This window comes from Sardina pilchardus, chromosome 9 (genome assembly GCF_963854185.1).
Source record: "Sardina pilchardus chromosome 9, fSarPil1.1, whole genome shotgun sequence".
Classification (NCBI taxonomy): Eukaryota; Metazoa; Chordata; class Actinopteri; order Clupeiformes; family Clupeidae; genus Sardina; species Sardina pilchardus.
In genome coordinates, this window is record NC_085002.1 from 31,691,339 (window position 1) to 31,710,478 (window position 19,140).

The 19,140-nt window shown below is 44.3% G+C and overlaps 2 protein-coding genes across 4 annotated transcripts in view; one reads left to right on the top strand and one right to left on the bottom strand.

Annotated features, from left to right (window-relative positions):
* atg7 (ATG7 autophagy related 7 homolog (S. cerevisiae)) overlaps positions 1 to 13,423 on the top strand; it is a 56,259-nt gene extending 42,836 nt beyond the window's left edge. Inside the window, exon 20 of the mRNA XM_062544745.1 lies at positions 13,084 to 13,423. Coding sequence (XP_062400729.1) covers positions 13,084 to 13,116 — 33 coding nt within the window. The 3' untranslated portion in view covers positions 13,117 to 13,423. The remainder of the gene's footprint in view (positions 1 to 13,083) is intronic.
* Positions 13,424 to 13,706: 283 nt separating this feature from the next.
* vgll4b (vestigial-like family member 4b) overlaps positions 13,707 to 19,140 on the bottom strand; it is a 34,690-nt gene continuing 29,256 nt past the window's right edge. For all 3 annotated transcript variants that reach the window (XM_062544748.1, XM_062544747.1, XM_062544746.1), the window contains 3 exons: positions 18,492 to 18,714; positions 18,058 to 18,181; positions 13,707 to 16,681 (listed from right to left, as the gene is read on the bottom strand). In XM_062544748.1, the coding sequence (XP_062400732.1) occupies positions 16,431 to 16,681; positions 18,058 to 18,181; positions 18,492 to 18,714 (598 nt within the window). In that variant the 3' untranslated portion in view covers positions 13,707 to 16,430. The remainder of the gene's footprint in view (positions 16,682 to 18,057; positions 18,182 to 18,491; positions 18,715 to 19,140) is intronic.

The following is a 19,140-nucleotide window of genomic DNA, read 5'->3' on the forward strand; positions in this document are numbered from 1 at the left end:
AGCTTGCTGGAGATGGCATCTGGGTGCACTTTCACCATGACAAATGCAGTCTGGATGGTGACCCAGTCGAGGATGTGTGCCTGGGGAAACTTGGCCCATGGCTGTCACACCGGTGGGTGGGTGTAGTTATCAGTGCCCATGTAGGAGGCTTGGCAGGGCCCATCCTGGCACCGGGCAGTGGTGTTGTAATCTGCTGGGTGAGCCCGTCCCTAGGATCCAGCGGGAGCCACACACCCGGCCCTATCTCTCCCCCGATTGCTCAAGCGACACATGGAGCGGAAAGATAGCATCGTCCCTCTGTTCTCGGTTTCCGTTCCCTCTGAGGTGTGTCTCCAGTTTCATGCGGTACGTTTTTCCAGCGTTCCCTCGCTCCGTGTTCCACCTTCTCTTTGTTCAAACAGCAGACTTGCAGAGGCTGAGGTTTCTGCCTGATGGGAGAGACTGCCTGACTAGCACAATATGTACTATGTTTTGCTCTATGGCTTTGGCTCTTGCTTTGAGGTTTGATCATTGCGTGAACTTTCAATGTTTACAACTCTCCTTTCGTTAAATGTTGTGCTCCCTTCTTGGAGAAACTATCAAAACGTTCATCTCCATTCAACTCAGAAATAGACGTTGTCACATGTTTTCAGCAGACTGCTGGTGAGGTGAGCCCAAAGTCATGTCAGGCGTAGATCATGTTATCATGTGCCATTCAGCAATCTTCTCCAAAGGTGTGCATCAAAATGGACTGCCTCCAAAGATCATAAATGTGTGCTGGCCCTGAGGGGATGGGGAGGGGGGATCAAACGGATCAGTGTGCAGCCTGCGGTTGGGATCACTCCTCTGATCCAAGATAAAGAGTAGCCCTTCCAAAACACATTTCTGTTTTCAAATGATTTGCCTCAGTCTTTGGCCTTCATCCAGTCCTTCATTAAAGTTTCTTCCCTCCTCCTCCCTCTCTGGGTGTTTTTCTCGGAGAGCCCTGGGGCTAAGCCCTGGAGCCTTGCGCTCCTCTCTGGGTCTGACCACACGTCAGCTGGATGGGCCTCACATGTTGTAATTAATACAAGTGCAGGTCTGCACTGACACGCCCTGCGGAGAGCCTCTTGATTTGACCTCTCCTGTTTTCATGTGATGATCCTCAAAGGACAGAGGCTGTTGTCATTTCTCTAGCTGATGAAGCTACAGTACACATGTAGGCTCCCAAGCCCCTTTGTGCATGTGAGTGAGTGCTGTGGTCCTGTGTGTGTATGTGTGTGTGTGTGTCTCTGGGTGTGTTGATATGAAACTGAGTGTGTTTGCGTGTGCTCTGTATGTATGTGTTTTGTCTCACGTGTTTTGTTGACGTCTGCTGAGCTGCAGGCGTAAATGGGTTGCTGTTCTGATTGATGAGCTGCATGACCAGACCTGTCCCCCAAAAAGGAAAGCCTACGCCTTTTATCTCACTCATGCGTCGCTAAAAGGCAGGTTGAAACTGTGAAAGGGAGTTGTGTCTTTCAAAGCCATTTTGTTGTGAGGATGAAGTTGATTGCAGTGGTTGATTAGCGGCTATTATGCTAACTTGCAGTGAGCTTACGTGAGGCCATCAAAGTGTTCAAAATTAGTCCAAATAATTAATCATGCCAACTCCGTAAAAATAGATGTCAGAGTCTATTATTTATGGTGCTGTTTTCAGAGCATGTGCTATTATTGCCAGGAAGTTCTTTGATATGTCTGCCGCTTATATAAAAAGCAGTGAGGTTAAAATAGCGAGCACTGTATAATTTGTTTTAGGTCTCTGATGGTTCACCATATAGTGTGCATAGTATATGCTACCCAAGCGCCCAAGATGAGAACGTATACATACACACACACACACACACACACCTCATGTCTTGATGAATGTGTCTGTTGGGAGGAAATGTTGGCATATGTGGTTGCATTCCATCCAATTTTTGTATCTCACTGGAAATCTAACCTAAAGGTATGATTCTAAGTCACTAAATTAAGACTGCTGTTTAGATTTCCCCTTATATAGAAGCAGCTGAATTTACCTACCATCAGAGAAATGGTTGAACAGAGAAATCAGAAATGATGGGCTATGTTGAGAAAAAGCGAAAGGTTGTAATTTAAGATTGTACGTCCCATCAGGCCAGGTTTTATATTTACACAAGCCTTAGTCCTGTCATGATGGTTAGGGGACCACGTGAGGCTTGCTGTAGCTACAGTACAGTGAGAGAACAGTCTGTAGCCTGGGCCTTTGGGTTGGGTTGAGTCATGCAAATCTTGTTGCTGTGTTTCCAAAAGTTAACAAGAAGGCTGATGATGATATGAATAGCATATTTTGAAGTGATTTGATATTTCATTTTAATTACAGATAGTTATTTGACTGTACAATTAGTATGTGGGTGATGTCACCGCGTTGGGTAAAACATACTGGAGAGTGTAAAACGCTGCCATGTGTGGAGCTCTGCTTTGGCTCTCAGCTCCTCAGCATTGCCTGCTCCGGCACTCACCCTTCCTCCGGCCAGACAGTGTTTATGGACTCCTTACGACTACACCTGTGCTTTATGTAGCAGTGGTGGCTCCAAAGACAGACCAGCAAGGGAAGAATACTCCAAGGCAATTTCCCTTTTCCTGTCCGGAATGGGCTTGGCAGACAGATTTGCAAACTTGCAGTGTGACCTTTGTATAGGCATCTATACTTAGTTTTTATGGGCTGTTTTTTGTTGTTTTTTTGGTGAGTGGTTTTTGTATTGAGAGCCATACTTGCCAAGTAAAATTGACTTTGAACTAATGATTTAAATGTTAAATGTCCAAAAGGTTTGACCTAAATTGTCTGCTTTTGTTTGCAAGGGCTTGTTTATCTCCTGTGGGAAACAAACTCCACTCCGGAAAAATGGCGGGCTCTAATCGGTTGGAAGGGTTTTCCTTGATATGTGGGACAGGAAATGTGTCACAGAGAGAAATACTGTGTGTGTGTGTGTGTGTGTGTGTGTGTGTGTGTGTGTGTGTTTGAGAGAGGAGAGGGAGAGAAACTCTCAAGCGAGACCCCTCTATCCCGAGGAACAACAAACCACAGCTGCAGTTCTCTAGGCTGCCCCACCCATGAGATCGGCTTGTTTGCCTGTTTCTGTAGCTGCACTTCAGTGAATCTGCTCCAAATGGAGGCACTTTCAACACCCTTGAATTATGTGTGGGTGCTTCTCCATGCATCTGTGCTTAAGCACTAATGTGTGTATAATTGTATATATCTATTTTGATCACTGACTTTACTAATAGTGGAAAAAGGTGTACATGATTTGTATGTGGGTATGTGTGTTGGCATGCCTTTCTGTACCCTGATTGTGAGTGTTTCTCAACAGAAGTAGACAGTATGTGTTAGAGTGAGAGGTTGGGGCAGCTCAGATTGTCTTTTGCTGGTGCTGTAGTTCAGATGTGTGTATTGGTAGTGTGTTGTTATTGGAGCTGTAGTGAAGCAGAGGTGTGAGTCATGTTCCTGAGGGAGTGACAAAGATGACTTGGTGTGTGTGTGTGTGTGTGTGTGTGTGTGTGTGTGTGTGTGTGTGTGTGTGTGTGTGTGTGTGTGTGTGTGTGTGTGTGTGTGTGTGTGTGTGTGTGTGTGTGTGTGTGTGTGTGTTTGTCCATGTGTGTGTGTTTGTCCATATGTGTGTGTGTGTGTGTGTGTGTGTGTGTCTGTGTGTGTGTGTGTGTGTGTGTTTGTCCATGTGTGTGTGTTTGTCCATGTGTGTGTGTGTGTGTGTGTCTGTGTGTCTGTGTGTCTGTGTGTCTGTGTGTGTGTGTGTGTGTCTGTGTGTGTGTGTGTGTGTGTCTGTGTGTGTGTGTCTGTGTGTGTCTGTTCGTGTGTCTGTGTGTGTCTGTGTGTGTTTGTCCATGTGTGTGTGTCCATGTGTGTGTGTTTGTCCATGTGTGTGTGTGTGTGTGTGTGGAGGAGGTGACTGGAGGCTCCGGCCTGCTGACAGCTGTTGGGTGCTGGGACGTGCCCTGAGTCCAGTAGATGAGGGGGAAAACCCGGCTGGTCTGCGCACAGCACAGGGCCGTCTGCACAGCACATCCTCCCCCTCCAATCAGCCAGCGCTCCTGCAGTTCCTGCGTCTGGGCTCTTTGTTTAAGTTGCCTTGCTGATGGGGTTACCAAAATAAAAGCTCTGACCCCAGCTGGGATCGGCTGTGAAAGCCTGTTCCCAGCACCCAGTCTCCTCCTCTTTGGCCTCCTCAACCTCATCGTCTACTTACATATCTCTACGCATAGACATGATCCTATGGGGTGTAGTGCATATGCATAGTGGAGTGATGGGCACAGACGACTGAATCCTTGTGAATGACCATGATGTGTGCAGTCCGTGACGTGCTGCCACCGGTATCTTCGAGGAGACCATCATGTGTGAGCTCCTTTCACACTAGTAGGTCACCGGCCACAAAGGACCGTTTTTATTCAGTCTGAGACTAAAGACAAATGGATAACATGGAGTCTTTTTCCTGCTCCATCCGTAGCTGTGTGAAAGGCCCGTTTCTTTTGAGGAGGTATGTCCAGAGCTCCTGCTCGTTTCTCTCCAGAGACACCGGCCTTGGAAAGAGAGGGAAATGTCAGCTCCAACTTGCCCATCCCTCCACATTGGGCCTTTAATAAGAAACACTGGTGGAGGAGCTCGCGAGGGGACAACACACTCCCTCTTCTCCCTCCCGCTCTGCCAACTCTGCCTTTGAGTTGTGTCAGAAAGCCAGCAGTCGACGCAAGCAGTTTTGTTTGGGGAGGATGAAATGCCTGTTAGACGTAATGATGGCTTTCTGGTGGAGCGATAATGACCCAACATGACGTTAGCAAGAGCTGGATGTCAAGGCTGTTCGTGTGACCCCAAGGGCTGTGGCATGGCGCATGTTACGGGAAAGGGTTGGCTCTTGTCTAGGTGACGGAAATGCAGCACAGGGGACTGAGTTAAAGATCTAATTTGTCAATTTTGTTAAAGCAGCAGAAAAGATTGTTGTACATCTCAAGCTAAACAGCTGACTAGCCTAAAGCCAACAGTCTTGGCATGTTAACCACGGCAGCAGCAGGGCTGGCACCGGTGAATGCTAGTGAGCTTGCTAACTGATGTTTGGGAATCTATTGGGTCACGTCCAGCTGTACAAGTTGCTCTTGCATTTTTGCAGAGTGTCAGGCCCAGATGGCAAAACTACATACTGTAGCACATAGCCTGGGCAGTTAGTGTGAATGGCAGGTGTGTTCATCTTTTCTTCACGCCACCATATACCATCAAGATGACTTTGGAGATCTTGTAAAAGCAGATGCCTACAAAAATACACATTGTTAAAACTTTTTTTTTTTTTTTTTTTGAAAATAAATACTTTCGAGTTTTGGATTGGGTTGGTGGAGGGTTCCAGAAAATCCATCTTATTTCTGCTACTATCGTTTTCTTGAAGCCAGAAAATGTTTGTTTTATTTGAACTGCCGATATTTCTCCAAGGTTGGGACATAAAGTCTTCATGAAACATGGTAATGTTGAGCTTCCAGAGCAGCATGCCCAAGGCTGATGGGTGTACAGTGAGTGGCTCTCTGAAGAGTATTGTTTCCCTGTGGAGCAGCAGTTGGCTCTGGGTAGACCTGATCCACTACAAAGCCTTCCCTTGTCCCTTAGTAATTCATAATTATGTGTTTGCTGCTTGGGTTTACTTAAAAGAGTCCCAGATGTTCATGGATTCCTATAAACCTATGGAAGCCTACATGAAACATGTGTGGAAAGACAGGGCCTCCCACTATAAGCATCACGCCGCTTTTAACCAAACACTGAGGCCAAATTAACACAGGGTTTTTAAACAAATGTCCCCCCAAAGCTCAGGCCACAGCAAGTTTGTCTTTTAGGATAAACTTTTCAAACAGCCAGCTGCTCTTTTGCAACACCCCTAGCTCAGCCTGATCAGGCTTGTCCTCTCAGGAGGACGTTTTGATGTTGCTGTGTGGTGCCACCCATTCATCTCGGCAGGTTGTGAAAAGACAGTTAACCCATTAAACATTTTTTGCACACGTAAGTAAGAAACTGCTATTTGTTTACTGTTTGTTGATGAGTTTTTAAACAACAAATGAATTATAAGTTAAAGAGGCATTATGGGGTTTTGGTCTAAACCCAGCAAGCTAGCACCTAAGCCACCTAAAAAGTAGAAACCCAGCAAACCACCGATAGCCCAGTGGGCCCAGCCTATGAAAGTCAATGTGAAGAGGATGTAGAGAGCAGCGGTTGTCAAAATATACCACCCTAATTCAAATGATTTACATGGTTATGCAAAAAGCGAAGTGTCTTGCTGAGGAACTGAAACTATCATGTGGCATCCGGGAGTGTTGCACGTAGGATGTTGCTGATGGTTCTAAATTAACAAATAGATAGCCATTGAGATTAGGGGCCATACTGTTAGCGCTCAACTGGGTCAACTTTAGCTAGCGGTAGGTGTTTACCATCATTTCCTGTCCATTAACCAAGACAATACATTGATTTTCCACCATTTCTTCAGCTATGTGGTTAATACCCATGTGCAGTAAAAACATGTCTTTTTTATTATGATTTTCATACACCACTGTTACGCTGTTTATACACAGGGCAGCTAATACACAGGACGTGACTCTAGTACTCACATGGTTATTGCACTAATGCAAACATTTCAGTTATTTTTTAAAAGCTGTTAATGATTGTAAGATGTAGAATTTTACAATACACTTAGTGTACTTAAACCAAATGAATGTGGTGTAACAAAATTAAGCTATTCTTTTTCATATGAGATATTCTCATATAATTCACACCAATATTGACCAAAATGTAAAGTACATAGAATGCATAGGGAACACTTTATTCAACTTAAAAGAACTATCAAAATACTCATAAATCACAACTACTTGTGAGAACTATCATAATGACAACACCTGTGTTTTCCCCATATAAGGAAACTCCAACTTAAGAGTTGCGTTTCAGATTGTGTGAAATAGAACAGTGTGGAACCGTTTCCATGCAGTGGTAGAGAAGTCTAATGTAGCAGGTGTCACAGGGCTGTGGATGCTAGCCACCGTTGCATGTGAACTCAATGACTCCACCTGGAGAGAGGCCAGCTCCAGGGATGGTGCACCGCAGGCACACGTCAGGCCTGTAAATCTCCACACGCAGATAGTTGTGCTAAATGCACTTGATCTCAGTGTGCACAGCACCTCGGGAGATGTCTGTGTGGGTGTGTGTTAAAGGCTGCTAAAAAGGTCTGTCGAAAAGACACTTGACAAAAACAACCTTGCATTTGAAAAGGTTGAAAATAGGTCTGTGTTGGCTTGCCCATGTTGAATGCATTTTTTTTTTATCTGAAAGAGTTTGTAAACATACAGGACAGTAGATCTAATTGAGTTTATGACAAAATGGAAAACCCTTTTTACCTTGGCTTTGTTGAATAAGGAGAGTTCAGTACATGGCCACAAAGCTATTGTGAACCGGGAACACCATTGTTTCCTCCATGGTATGCAAATCTGGGACTTTGACTTGACTGCTGAAAAACGGACTGTTACGCAAATACAGACTTTGATGCAAACCATCCGTCTCCTCACCACCCCACTCCACAGGTGATGTTTCAACTTCGAGTCGGAGATTCAGGTGGAAATGTCCGGAACCTATTGAGCACAGTTCTCTGAGCTCTCTTTACACCAATCGCTGTGTGGTTACTCCCATGTGATCCTCAACATCTCTGTTCCAGACATTTCTACTCAATTAGCAATCAACTGGTGCAGGCTCCAGCAAATGAGGCGCCAGTGTGATACTTAGGCTAATCAAAGCTCTGCACACAGCTTGAGAATAATCATCCTATAACAGAATGACCAATCATCCATTTGGAAGCTAAAGTTTGACATTAGGCTTATATTGAACAGATGAAACAAAGGCATAATGAGACATTAGCAGTGAAGAGTCTTGCCTCGTGGAGAGGATTTGAAGGATGATTAAGACCTGAAGATGGCCTGTTAGCCTTGATAGGTTATTTATAAAATGCTCAACAGCAGCCTTGGCAGAGCTCTCAAAAATCTTTGGTTTAAATGGTTCAGGGAAATCTCTGCCAGCCAGATCTACCTACTCTATAGCTGACAGTGTGATAGGAGATTGTTCCACCATTCATATTATGGGGGGAAACGAGGGGTGAAAAACAGCAGGAATAAAAGAACAACAGGAGGCAGTGCAATCATTTTTATGAGACCACCACATGAGATCAGGAAGTCATGTTGATATCTCAAAGGTGCTGGACAGAAGCAGAAACGTCCAAGAAAGCCTCAAAGGCCAAGAGTTGCATATTGATCCAAATGGCAGGAAACAGAGAAAAAAAGGTTTTAAAAAGTGTAGAAGAGCTGATTCAGTGTCCTTTTGAGGCCAAAGTAATTAGACCATGTGGACACCTGCCAGAGTGGGAAACATTCGGTCTAATTCTGAAAGACTCCATTAGCTATTAGCACATCACAGTTTGTTCTGGTTGTTCGGTACAAAATCAATTCAGCAGCTCAGCACTGATGACAGCAGTGGTATAATGGCCAGACAGCGCACTGTCGGCATGGCAAACAGTGGATAATTACCCCTCACCCTGTGTGGTCCTTAAGTTGCTAACTATCTCCATGTTGGCCAAGTACAATGATAAAAGGCCAAGGGGTGTAAAGGCCCCCGTACAAAATGTTTTTAATTTAAGATATGTGAAACAGATGGACATTGTGTTTCATTTTTAAAGAGCTCAAGTTGGTGGTAAATGGCGGTAATTTGTCTACTGTAAGTGAATGTGAGCATGTGTAAGGCGTTGTGGGGCGCTCCATATTGGCCCTTCAGCAGCTCTGTGCCTAATCACTGCAGATAGGAGAGCTTATTGGCTGACGCAAAGGCTGTTTTACTGCTGAGGTTCCATCAACCGAAGGCCACACAGGAACGAAAGCGTTAACATGGCTGACCCCATTTAGAAAGTGTCCAGATCCGTTCGCCACTTCCACTCTGAATCGCCACATTGATTAAGAACTCCTCATCAGCTTAACACAGACAGAAATCGTTGTTCTCTTGCAGAGAGCACGATGAAAACTATAATTCAGTAAGATACAGAACATACATTTGTTAATATTCTTTGGAATCGCTCTTAATCAAATGATTTGGCCCACAAACAAACAAGCAAAAGCCATATTTGATTCTGTTCCACTGCTCTAGCGCACTGGCGTAATCTCATGTGTGTTGGAAATCTGAAACAGAAATAGGGAGTTTTTGTCTACACAAATGATAATTGCTTACAGAATATTGTCTTGTGTGTATTTGAACATGGTTCCCCTTTTCCTAGCACTTTGTTTATTAGAATGTGGGTAATTTCCACACAATATGAGGCTTAGTTTTCAGGATTATGATTGAACTTCACACACCCCTGAAGATAAGAAGATTTACTGTCAGATCTCAAACTGTGAAGATCTTTTTTTTACTGTCTTTGGCTGTTGGCGATAATGACATGGGCAGAAATGCTATTTACATGGTTGTGGGCTTATTAAGCAGCAATAAGCAGCTTATTTGTTCAGTAACTCAAGGTTGTTCTTCCTCAGTGTGTAGGGTCCGGCATCTCCAGGCTCCTGGAGGAACTCATTTCTAATCTCTGATGTCCTCTGTGTTTTTATTATCCACATCCACACGTCCAAAATAGTCCACCATGGATTTCATTCCCGTTTTTAATAGTCTATCTAAAACCTGCTTTCAATTACCAACAAATCTTCATCATTTTCATGGGGAAGTGGTATGAAATGGATGCTAATAAACATTGTAGACTTTCTTTGACGGATGAAGAAAAAGCATTTCTGAAGCTGCACTGCATTTAAAAAGGATGAGAAATCCTTCTCTTTAATATGTGCAGGAAACTGATTTAGCTGATAGTGAATTCTGAGCTGTGTGTGTGTGTGTGTGTGTGTGTGTGTGTGTGTGTGTGTGGGTGTGTGGGTGTGTGTTCTGTAACATACACACACACACAAACACCTACACTTATACAGAGACTGGGAAAAGTCTCCATCAGTGAATGGCATTTATGAAAACAAGAGTCATTTAAATTTGATGCCATCTCTTGGCATGACGCCCCTATCTGCTAACCTTCCTCAAAGCTGCCGCTCATTTGAAGCATTTTCCCTGTCTGCCATCTCAGAAGCTGGCGGCTTAGATCTTTTTGTGCTGAAGAAGCACTTTGCATGCTTTTAGAAAGGCCTCTGAATATTTTATCAGAATGATAGAAATTGTGCCTTTGCAACACAAATGTTTTAATGCGCCTTGGATATCTTTCACTGTTCACATTTCCATGTGGGAATGGCAGGGGGAGGGGGATCTCCCCAATGTTCTGTGTTAGGAGGAGATCTCCCTTGTTGACATAGTTTCACAAAAGGTCTATCTTTGCTTATGTAAAGGCTGTGTTGTCAACGGTCTCTCTGGAACCCATTCAACAATATAGTATTTGCTTAAAGTGGTTGTCGTACCCCTTTTCAGTATAATTTCAGTTATTAGAACTTGAAATCAGTCTGAATGCAGAATGGACGATATATGGATACTGATATCTAAATTATTCTTGTTAATATCTTTCGTAAGTTCTATGACTAGAAGAAAATAGACATCCACAGATGCCATAACCCTTTCACTACATAAAGCTGTATGGTTACCTCTTATTTTACCACAAATCCTAGCCTCAAGTTCTTAACATCAGCGCAGGATATCATAAAAAAAAAAAAAAAGCTTTTGTCTAGTCTGTATTTATGTAGGCGAGTTCAGGGAATATTACTATTACATTTATGTAACACCAGCATGTAACCATCTTTGAAGTTTTGCCAGTGTATCATGTAGTCTAGTCTCAATGCTAGAGGCTATGCAGAGCAGTACATGAATAACATGTGACGCTATTGCACTTGCAGGGTTAAATAGAAGAAATCAAAACAATGAATGAATAAATAGATAAACAAGCAGGAAGCCACTGTGTGAAGCATGTAAACATTCATCACAAACAATTACTTGCAGCAGTATATGAACTCTTGTGGTAGGCAGGGCTGAAATAGTTTAAAGGTCCATGCACCAAGCTGTAATTAAAATAATGATATATGTAATTATAGTCTGCCTCCTCCTTGAAAAACAAGACCAGGTCCTGATGCCAAAAGCACTGTGGGGATGCAGAAGGTGTGTGTGTGTGTGTGTGTGTGTGTGTGTGTGTGTGTGTGTGTGTGTGTGTGTGTGTGTGTGTGTGTGTGTGTGTGTGTGTGTGTGTGTGTGTGTGTGTGTGTGTGTGTGTGTGTGTGTGTGTGTGTGTGTGTGTGTGTGTGTGTGTGTGTGTGTGTGTGTGTGTGTGTGTCCGTGTGTGTGTGTGTGTGTGTCCGTGTGTGTGTGTGTCCGTGTGTGTGTGTCCGTGTGTGTGTGTCCGTGTGTGTGTGTCCCTGTGTGTGTGTGTCTGTGTCCCTATCTTGTGCCCGGTGCCAGACGTGACTCAAATGTGCCTGCTTGTTTGCGTCCTATGCTGATGCAGCACCCACATTGCTTAGAGAGCACATAAACAGGTTGATCATCTGTGCATCCGCAGATGGGATTTCCAGAGATGAGATGTGTTGTGGCGCGGCGCATGCTCAAGGTATTGATATCCCGGCCACAAGGAAAAGACGGCACCACTGGCTGACCAAAGCCTGCTCTATTCAGTGGTGCAGTGTTTCATTAGTGTGCTATCAAGAAAGCCAAATGCGCATGTACACATCACAGGCTTACACACATGTAAAAAAGAAATTGGAAATGTAAATGCAAAAGTGTGTGAGAATCATTTAGTGTAAACTAGAAGCAGAAACAGTATTTGGAAGCAGTCTGCCGAACCCTTCTCTGATCTCCACATTAGCTTTAACTGTATAGAGTATCTGCTTATGGAGTTGTCTGAATCACTGATAATATGCGTCATGATAAGACGTATCACAAGGCTTTCAAACTCGGCTCTGCAATCACAGGCCTGTCACACTGGTGTGTGTGTGTGTGTGTGTGTGTGTGTGAATGTCTCAGTGTGTGTGTGGTATGCGTGTGTGTCATTTCATTCTCTCGAGTTATGTGAAGAGAGTCTGAAGGAAGACGGAATGTGAGGAATTTGCTAGCGTCAGAGCAGCCACAGTGTTTACTGACGGAGGTGTGTGGCGAAGGCCTTTGCCAGGAAGTGTGTGTGTGTGCGCACTTGCTTTCTACTGGTCTCGAGTGTGTGTGTGACATGGGGGCGAGGCACGGTTGCAGCTCCCTGCCATGTCCTGAGGCCGGGCCTTGGGCTTTATGGATCGGGCGTGAGTGACGGCCCGAGATGGGGGCTCTGTCTTTGAAGTGGAGAACAGGCCTGTCTTTCTCCTCTCGGCCTGCTGCCTCCCGTCATCCTCCACCTGAGTCAGGAGCGAGGCTTCTCCCCACGTCCTCTGGGGCCGTTCCTTGCCCTGGCGTGGACTTCAAAGTGAAAGGAGAGGCGCTCCTTGACTGGAGGACACTGCTTTGTTGGGAGCTGAAGTCGTTTTATGTTTTTCTCTTTTGTGGCTCTGGGGGATTTTATTAGCATGTTAATGGTGCGCAGGAGCTGCCCGTGAGGCCAAGTGTGCTGATTGAGCAGTCTGAGCGCCGGGTCTTAACTCATCTGGCGTGTGTGTGTGTGTGTGTGTGTGTGCGTCAGTCACCCCGAGAGCTGCGCATTACACACACTCTATTGTGTCATGACTTTTGCACAGTAAATTTAGCACCTCTGTTATCTTTGTAGCCATCAAATAAGGAACAGCTTGTTCACGTTCACTGCTAGCTATCTGGAGCTAATGTTTTTAATGCTTGAAAGTTTGAGGCCTTTTAAGTGTCATCTGATATGTCTTGTGGAGTATGTGTAATGTTTTTTTGGAGTTGTTCCTTACGTTATGTTGGGTCACAGCAGATATCTTAGTCACAAGAAACAGCTAAAACAGTCACACTTATGTATGTGATGTGAGTAGTATAATCTTTGAAATAGGCCAGTTAAAGTCTGTAATATGGAAATTGGATGTTTGTGTTTTCCATTTTAGGTGTGCTTATTTTAACTTTAATCATTCATAACTGACAGTAATAATCTTTTTCAGATTTGGGACATGAGCGATGATGAGAGCATATGAAGTGAATGCAGTGGACAACTCACAAGACTCCATTTGATTGACACCAGAATAGCTCTTCAAAAGGAGAAACAAACATCAGGTGGACTCCACACTTTCACAATTGATATGTCTACCACTTCATTTGAGATCAGCAACCAAAGTCAACAAGCGGTTTCTTTACTGTTGAGCCATACGTTTGGTCTATATTTATAGATTTATGGGGCACAGCAAAGTTTTTTTGTCTTATTTTCTAACCTCATGGTGGTGTATGTCAATTCCTTGTACTTGGTGTTACTTTGACAGTAACATTAAAATGTGTGAAACCATACGTTAATGACCTTTCTTTCAATTTCCTAAAATACTTCATATATAACTGTCATTTACATATTATACTGAATGGATTTGGAGGGCATGACATCATACAAATCACTGTCATATCTGATGACTATCATTGTATTACATTTTTATTACTGTATTATGAATTGCAAATAAATGCAACACTACTTTACAAGGCTTACGGATCAGTGGCCACTGAACTGTATGGTAATTGCCACACACACACACACACACAGACAGACTTGCACAAGACAATAGTAGACACTTCTCCAGAGTTGTGGTTTAAGAGCACTTTATTGTTCGTCAAGGCTACTTTAAGTACAAAAAGGTGGCCTGCCAAAACCTTTTTTATTTGAAGGTAAAAAGGCCACAAAATGAGGATATAATACAGATTTACAAACAGACTCAGTTGTCAGAGGAAGAACACAACATGCTGCTTCCAAGTGAGAAATTGTACGTGTAAAGTTTTGTGTAATTTTGTCTTTGTTTTTCCCCCCTCCTCACCTGCTCCAGATCTACTGCTTAAGTAAGGACAATAGGCATTTTTATTCCCAAACAGTCAGCTATGAGTGGATGAGGCCCATCTGTGCTTGTGCACTCGTAAGATGGACATGTTTGTTCTGAGGTGTGTGTGTGTGTTGGGGGTGGGGTGGGAATAGGGTGCTGTTGTTTAGACTGCACAGTAGCCTTCAGCGCTAATACAGGAGTGGCTGTGGCGCAATACACGCCCTGTTCTCATAGAATAAACTGTGTTCCTGCACTTAACCTTTTACAGACAAATCTACAAACGAAAAAGATCAACTTTTTTCAGAAAAACAAAAAATAATAATAATAATGCACGATTACAATAAAAGGACAGGGAAAAATTAAATAGCTACATATCATTAACAAATTAATTGTTCCTCAAAAAATATGACTACGATTTTTCTGTTCTCTGTACATTCGTTACGCACAGCGTAATGATGGTCTTATAGTTACCTATATAAAAAGTTTTTTTTTTCTTTAAGTGATTCTCCTACAGTGTGTAGGGTACTGTGTGCCAAAGCTGAAAATGAGTCTAGTTTAAAACAAAACAAAAACATGGTGAAATGTGTACATAATGACCTAGGGACACAATTCCCTTTCCCTCTGTATACATGCATACTGAAGTAGGAAGATTTAACATGGCCTACTATGCAATACACAACATTTTCATGTGTCAACTACATACATAGAAAAATACAAAATTAACTGTTTTTCTTTGTGGAGTATTTTTTTACTTTCACTTCTGCGTATGTCAATGCTCTTACGTGAAGCAAACACTTGCTGTCTAGCAGCTACTGTTACTCTCTTCAAACATAACGTGATTGGCTGAATTTAGCTGTGGCCAATGGGGTCAACTGGGATGATGGAATGTCAGGACATACGGTTTAAGGGAAAGATACGTTTAAAATGGGCAGTGCGTATATCCGTGCCTCTCCAAGTTTCTAGCACCTCCTTACCACATATCACTTATGTTCGTTGTTAGTAGTTATACTGTAATTGAGACACAAATGCAACACCTGTACTAGGTTCCTTGTAGGAGGAATGTATTTCGCCTTGGTACAGGTTGAAAAGAAAAAGACACGTCAGAGGTCTCCACAGCTGCAGGCAACTGTTGCGAAATTAAGAGAAGTCGATAAAAGACGTCTACAGAACAAAAGGAGAAATGAACACGTCTCGACACATGTCTTCTTTTCCCCGGGAGCTCGAGAACTCTCAGGGGGCTGACCTGTCCACAGCTGCTAGTGTTCATCTTATTTCAGTCATGCAAAATGTGATAGCATCCTGTACCGTGGATTAATAAGATATAAAAATCCAACCGTTAATAACATGGAAGACCTGTCCGGAGGCCATCCTTTGATGCTGGCTGCTACCATAATGAATATTGAATAAAAAATATTGAGTACAACTGTACCAGCAGTAAGTTTATCTAGACTGTTACTGACAAAAATAGAACTAAACATCTGAAAAAGGCTAATAAAAGAATGAAGATTGAAATGTCTAAACAATAGATACCAGCTATTTCAAACATGCATCAGTAAGCACTAGTTTTACCCTTCAAACCATAGCTACTCTACCAAAACCACAGTGCCTGGGGAACACACACGTCCAAAAGGATTCCAAAATGCCCATGTGTAGAAAACACAGTCCAGTTGTTGGCACCAACCAGACAAAAACAATTCTCTGAAGTACGAGATGGCTTGATTAATCACCTTTCCTTTCCCTGCAACGTCTGCTGTGATGATGCACCACCAAACCAGGGCAGTCGGCACTCTCAATGTTTGGTATGATTTTTAACAGAAATAAAACTTCAAAAAGGAGGAAAGAATCCTATCAAATTTTGAACATGAAATATCACTCTCCGTGTTGACAACAACATGTCATCTCAGTCCCTCCATCAATAGTGCAAATCAGACCAGTCCTTCTTGTTCAAGCACACACAGGCACAGCAGGGGGAGAGTGGAGAGTGCACAGGACTGCACATGGGGAGGTGGTGCAGGACAACCAGAAGTCCAGATCAAATATTCGGAGGGGTGCCATGAAAGAACTGCTTGTTCTTCAACAGACTAAAGGTTTGCATCAGAAGGTTCTTTGGTAACTCAAGCAGGTCATTAAGATGCAAGCTGCTAACACCCAGCTCAAAACAAAATGGTTCAAGCATGTTTTCTTTTTTTTTACACTGTGGGCAATGCATATGCCAAGCAAATGAAGGCAAACATACTTAAAAAGAAATAAAAAGTAAAGGCAAGAGACAAGTAAAATAAAAACACACACAAAAAAAAGAAAAACATACAAAAATGACAGATGAAGCACCTCCGTTTTCCCCTCTGTCTTATGTACACAGCTCTACACTAGCAATGCTGTCCAGCTCTGGGCTAACACATGCACGCGTGCTTTGTCAGAAGCAAAGGCTCATTGGGCTGGGGGCTCCAGGGTTCAGGGGGCGGGGCGGGGCGGGGCGGGCTCTGCTCCTCTTCTCAGGAGATGACGGAGGGGGAGTGGCTGTGGCTGAGCATGTGGCTGCTGGGGGAGGACTCGGGGCTGCCCGTGGAGCCGCCCTTGGCCTTGATCTGGAGCCAGGTCTCGCCCAGCGCCTTGGCAAAGTGGTCGTCCACCGAGCCGGTGATGGACACCGAGTTGGTCACCGGCTCCGCCTCGGCCTTGTAGTTCTTGCCCAGGCTGCGGCGGAAGTGCTCCTCGATCACAGGGTCACAGGCCGTGCTGTTAGCTAGCAGAGAGAGAGAGAGAGAGAGGGGGGCAGAACGGTCATCTCAGGGAAGAATAAACCTACAGCACTAAAAAGAGTTAAGGGGGGCATCAGGAAAGTGGAGAGATTCATATGGTAGATAATAAAGTTCATAAAACCAGGAAGCGGTTTTTGGGGGTTTTTTTGCAGGAGTTACACAACTCAATCTGGAATTTATTAGCATCTTCCCCCCTGTGCGCCAGAGTAGAAGAACTTCATCTCAGAGCGCCAGTCCCAGATGGGATGGGAAAGCTCTTTTCCCGTGACCCTCCGCTGACCTGTGCTGAGCTACAGTGCCAGCAGCAGCCCCTGACCTCACTTCTCAATCAGGAGATGACGCTCTTATGGCCCTACACACTAGCATAGATGATAGATCTCACTCATTATGGCCCTACACACTAGCATAGATGATAGATCTCACTCATTATGGCCCTACACACTAGCATAGATCCCACTCATTATGGCCCTACACACTAGCATAGATCTCACTCATTATGGCCCTACACACTAGCATAGATCCCACTCATTATGGCCCTACACACTAGCATAGATCCCACTCATTATGGCCCTACACACTAGCATAGATGATAGATCTCACTCATTATGGCCCTACACACTAGCATAGATCCCACTCATTATGGCCCTACACACTAGCATAGATCCCACTCATTATGGCCCTACACACTAGCATAGATCCCACTCATTATGGCCCTACACACTAGCATAGATGATAGATCTCACTCATTATGGCCCTACACACTAGCATAGATCCCACTCATTATGGCCCTACACACTAGCATAGATCCCACTCATTATGGCCCTACACACTAGCATAGATCCCACTCATTACGGGCCCTACACACTAGCATAGATCTCACTCATTATGGCCCTACACACTAGCATAGATCATTCATGAGATGACTCCGCAACAGTGAATTGAAAACATAAAAGAGTACAGAGCATACACTTATTTCATATGCTAATATTGAGTTAGCTAGCCTTTTGCTTGTTTCACTCTGACACTTTTACAGGAAACATACTGTACAGGCAGGACATTTTGATAACCAAAGCTTTGAGTGCCAACCAGCAACTACTGGTCCACTACAGTGATGGGTGAGGAGTGATTTGTTTTTTATGGCTTTGGAGTCGCACTGTTTATAGAGCATTTTACTCACGCAGCATTGAAACAGAAACACTGCTTTTCACTCTCAGGTGTAGCCACCTGTCCATGTTGACAGGCAACAATTGAAAGTTTTGGAAATAGCGTTTTCCGGTGAATAACAAGACAAGAGTGCCCAGCCTAGAGCTCTAATGTCAGTGGTGGGAGTTGAGGTGTGGTGAGGGACGGGGCTACTTACAGCTGGAGGGTCTCCTGTAGCTGGAGGCCAGGCCAGAGGAGCAGCCGTTGTGGGAGACAGTGCAGTGGGAGAGGTTACAGTTGCGGTTGTTCGCCGGGGCACAGGTGATCACAGAGGGCCGGTTCTGCACACACACACACACACACACACACACACGGGAACAGATGTAGATATGAAAACTTGCACCACCACCAACAATAACAACCAAGATCTCCCGCAGCACTACAGCCATATTTGAAAAAGTAAACAAACAGTGCATTTCTAAAATAGCTGACGGGCTATTTGGTGAAGAGAAGTGACTGGGGAGAGAAACGGGTGACTAGTCTATGAATTTGCTGCTTTAAGGCTCCTGCTCACACACACACACACACACACACACACACACACACTGAAGCCTTTCTGTGGCCTGCTCCTTCAGGATGCGCTGTGGTTACCTGCTGCCGCTCGATGGGGCTGACGTTGGGGGAGAGGGCGAGCGTGCGGGCAGCGTCCAGGCTGTGTTTGGTCAGTGCGAGGGGCTGGTCCATGGGCAGGCTGGGCATGTGGCCGTACAGGGACCCGGCGTGCAAACTCACGGCCGGCACGGAGACTCGCTCCGGGGGGCTGCGGCTGCGCTCACGAGGGTCCTTGCGGTAGTCCCCGTTGGTTGGCTTACCTCTGTGGACATGGGCAAAAACACACACACACAAGGCTTGTTAGTGAGAGTCTGATTGTACACTATGTTTACTATGCAAAGGGGACAAGCAGTAGCAGAGCTTTCAAGGTTTTCATAGCATACAGCTCAGGGACAACAACTTGAGTTGAATTGAGATGAGTTTGAATTGAGTTGAGTTTTTTAGAAAACATACTGGCCTTCCCATCAAGTAATGGGAACTCCTAGATACTCTCCAGTTGAGTTGAAGTGAACACAATTCTCATACTCAAACCGTCAAACACTGAACAATTGAACCAGTGTGCGTCATCTCATTCACAATGAGCAGCTTCCAGCTTAACAAATCACATCCTTCTGTCCCGCTTGCTCAGGAAGAACATGGAGGTACACACAAGTCTGAAACGAGAGTGCTTTGTCTCCTTCCCTTTCTC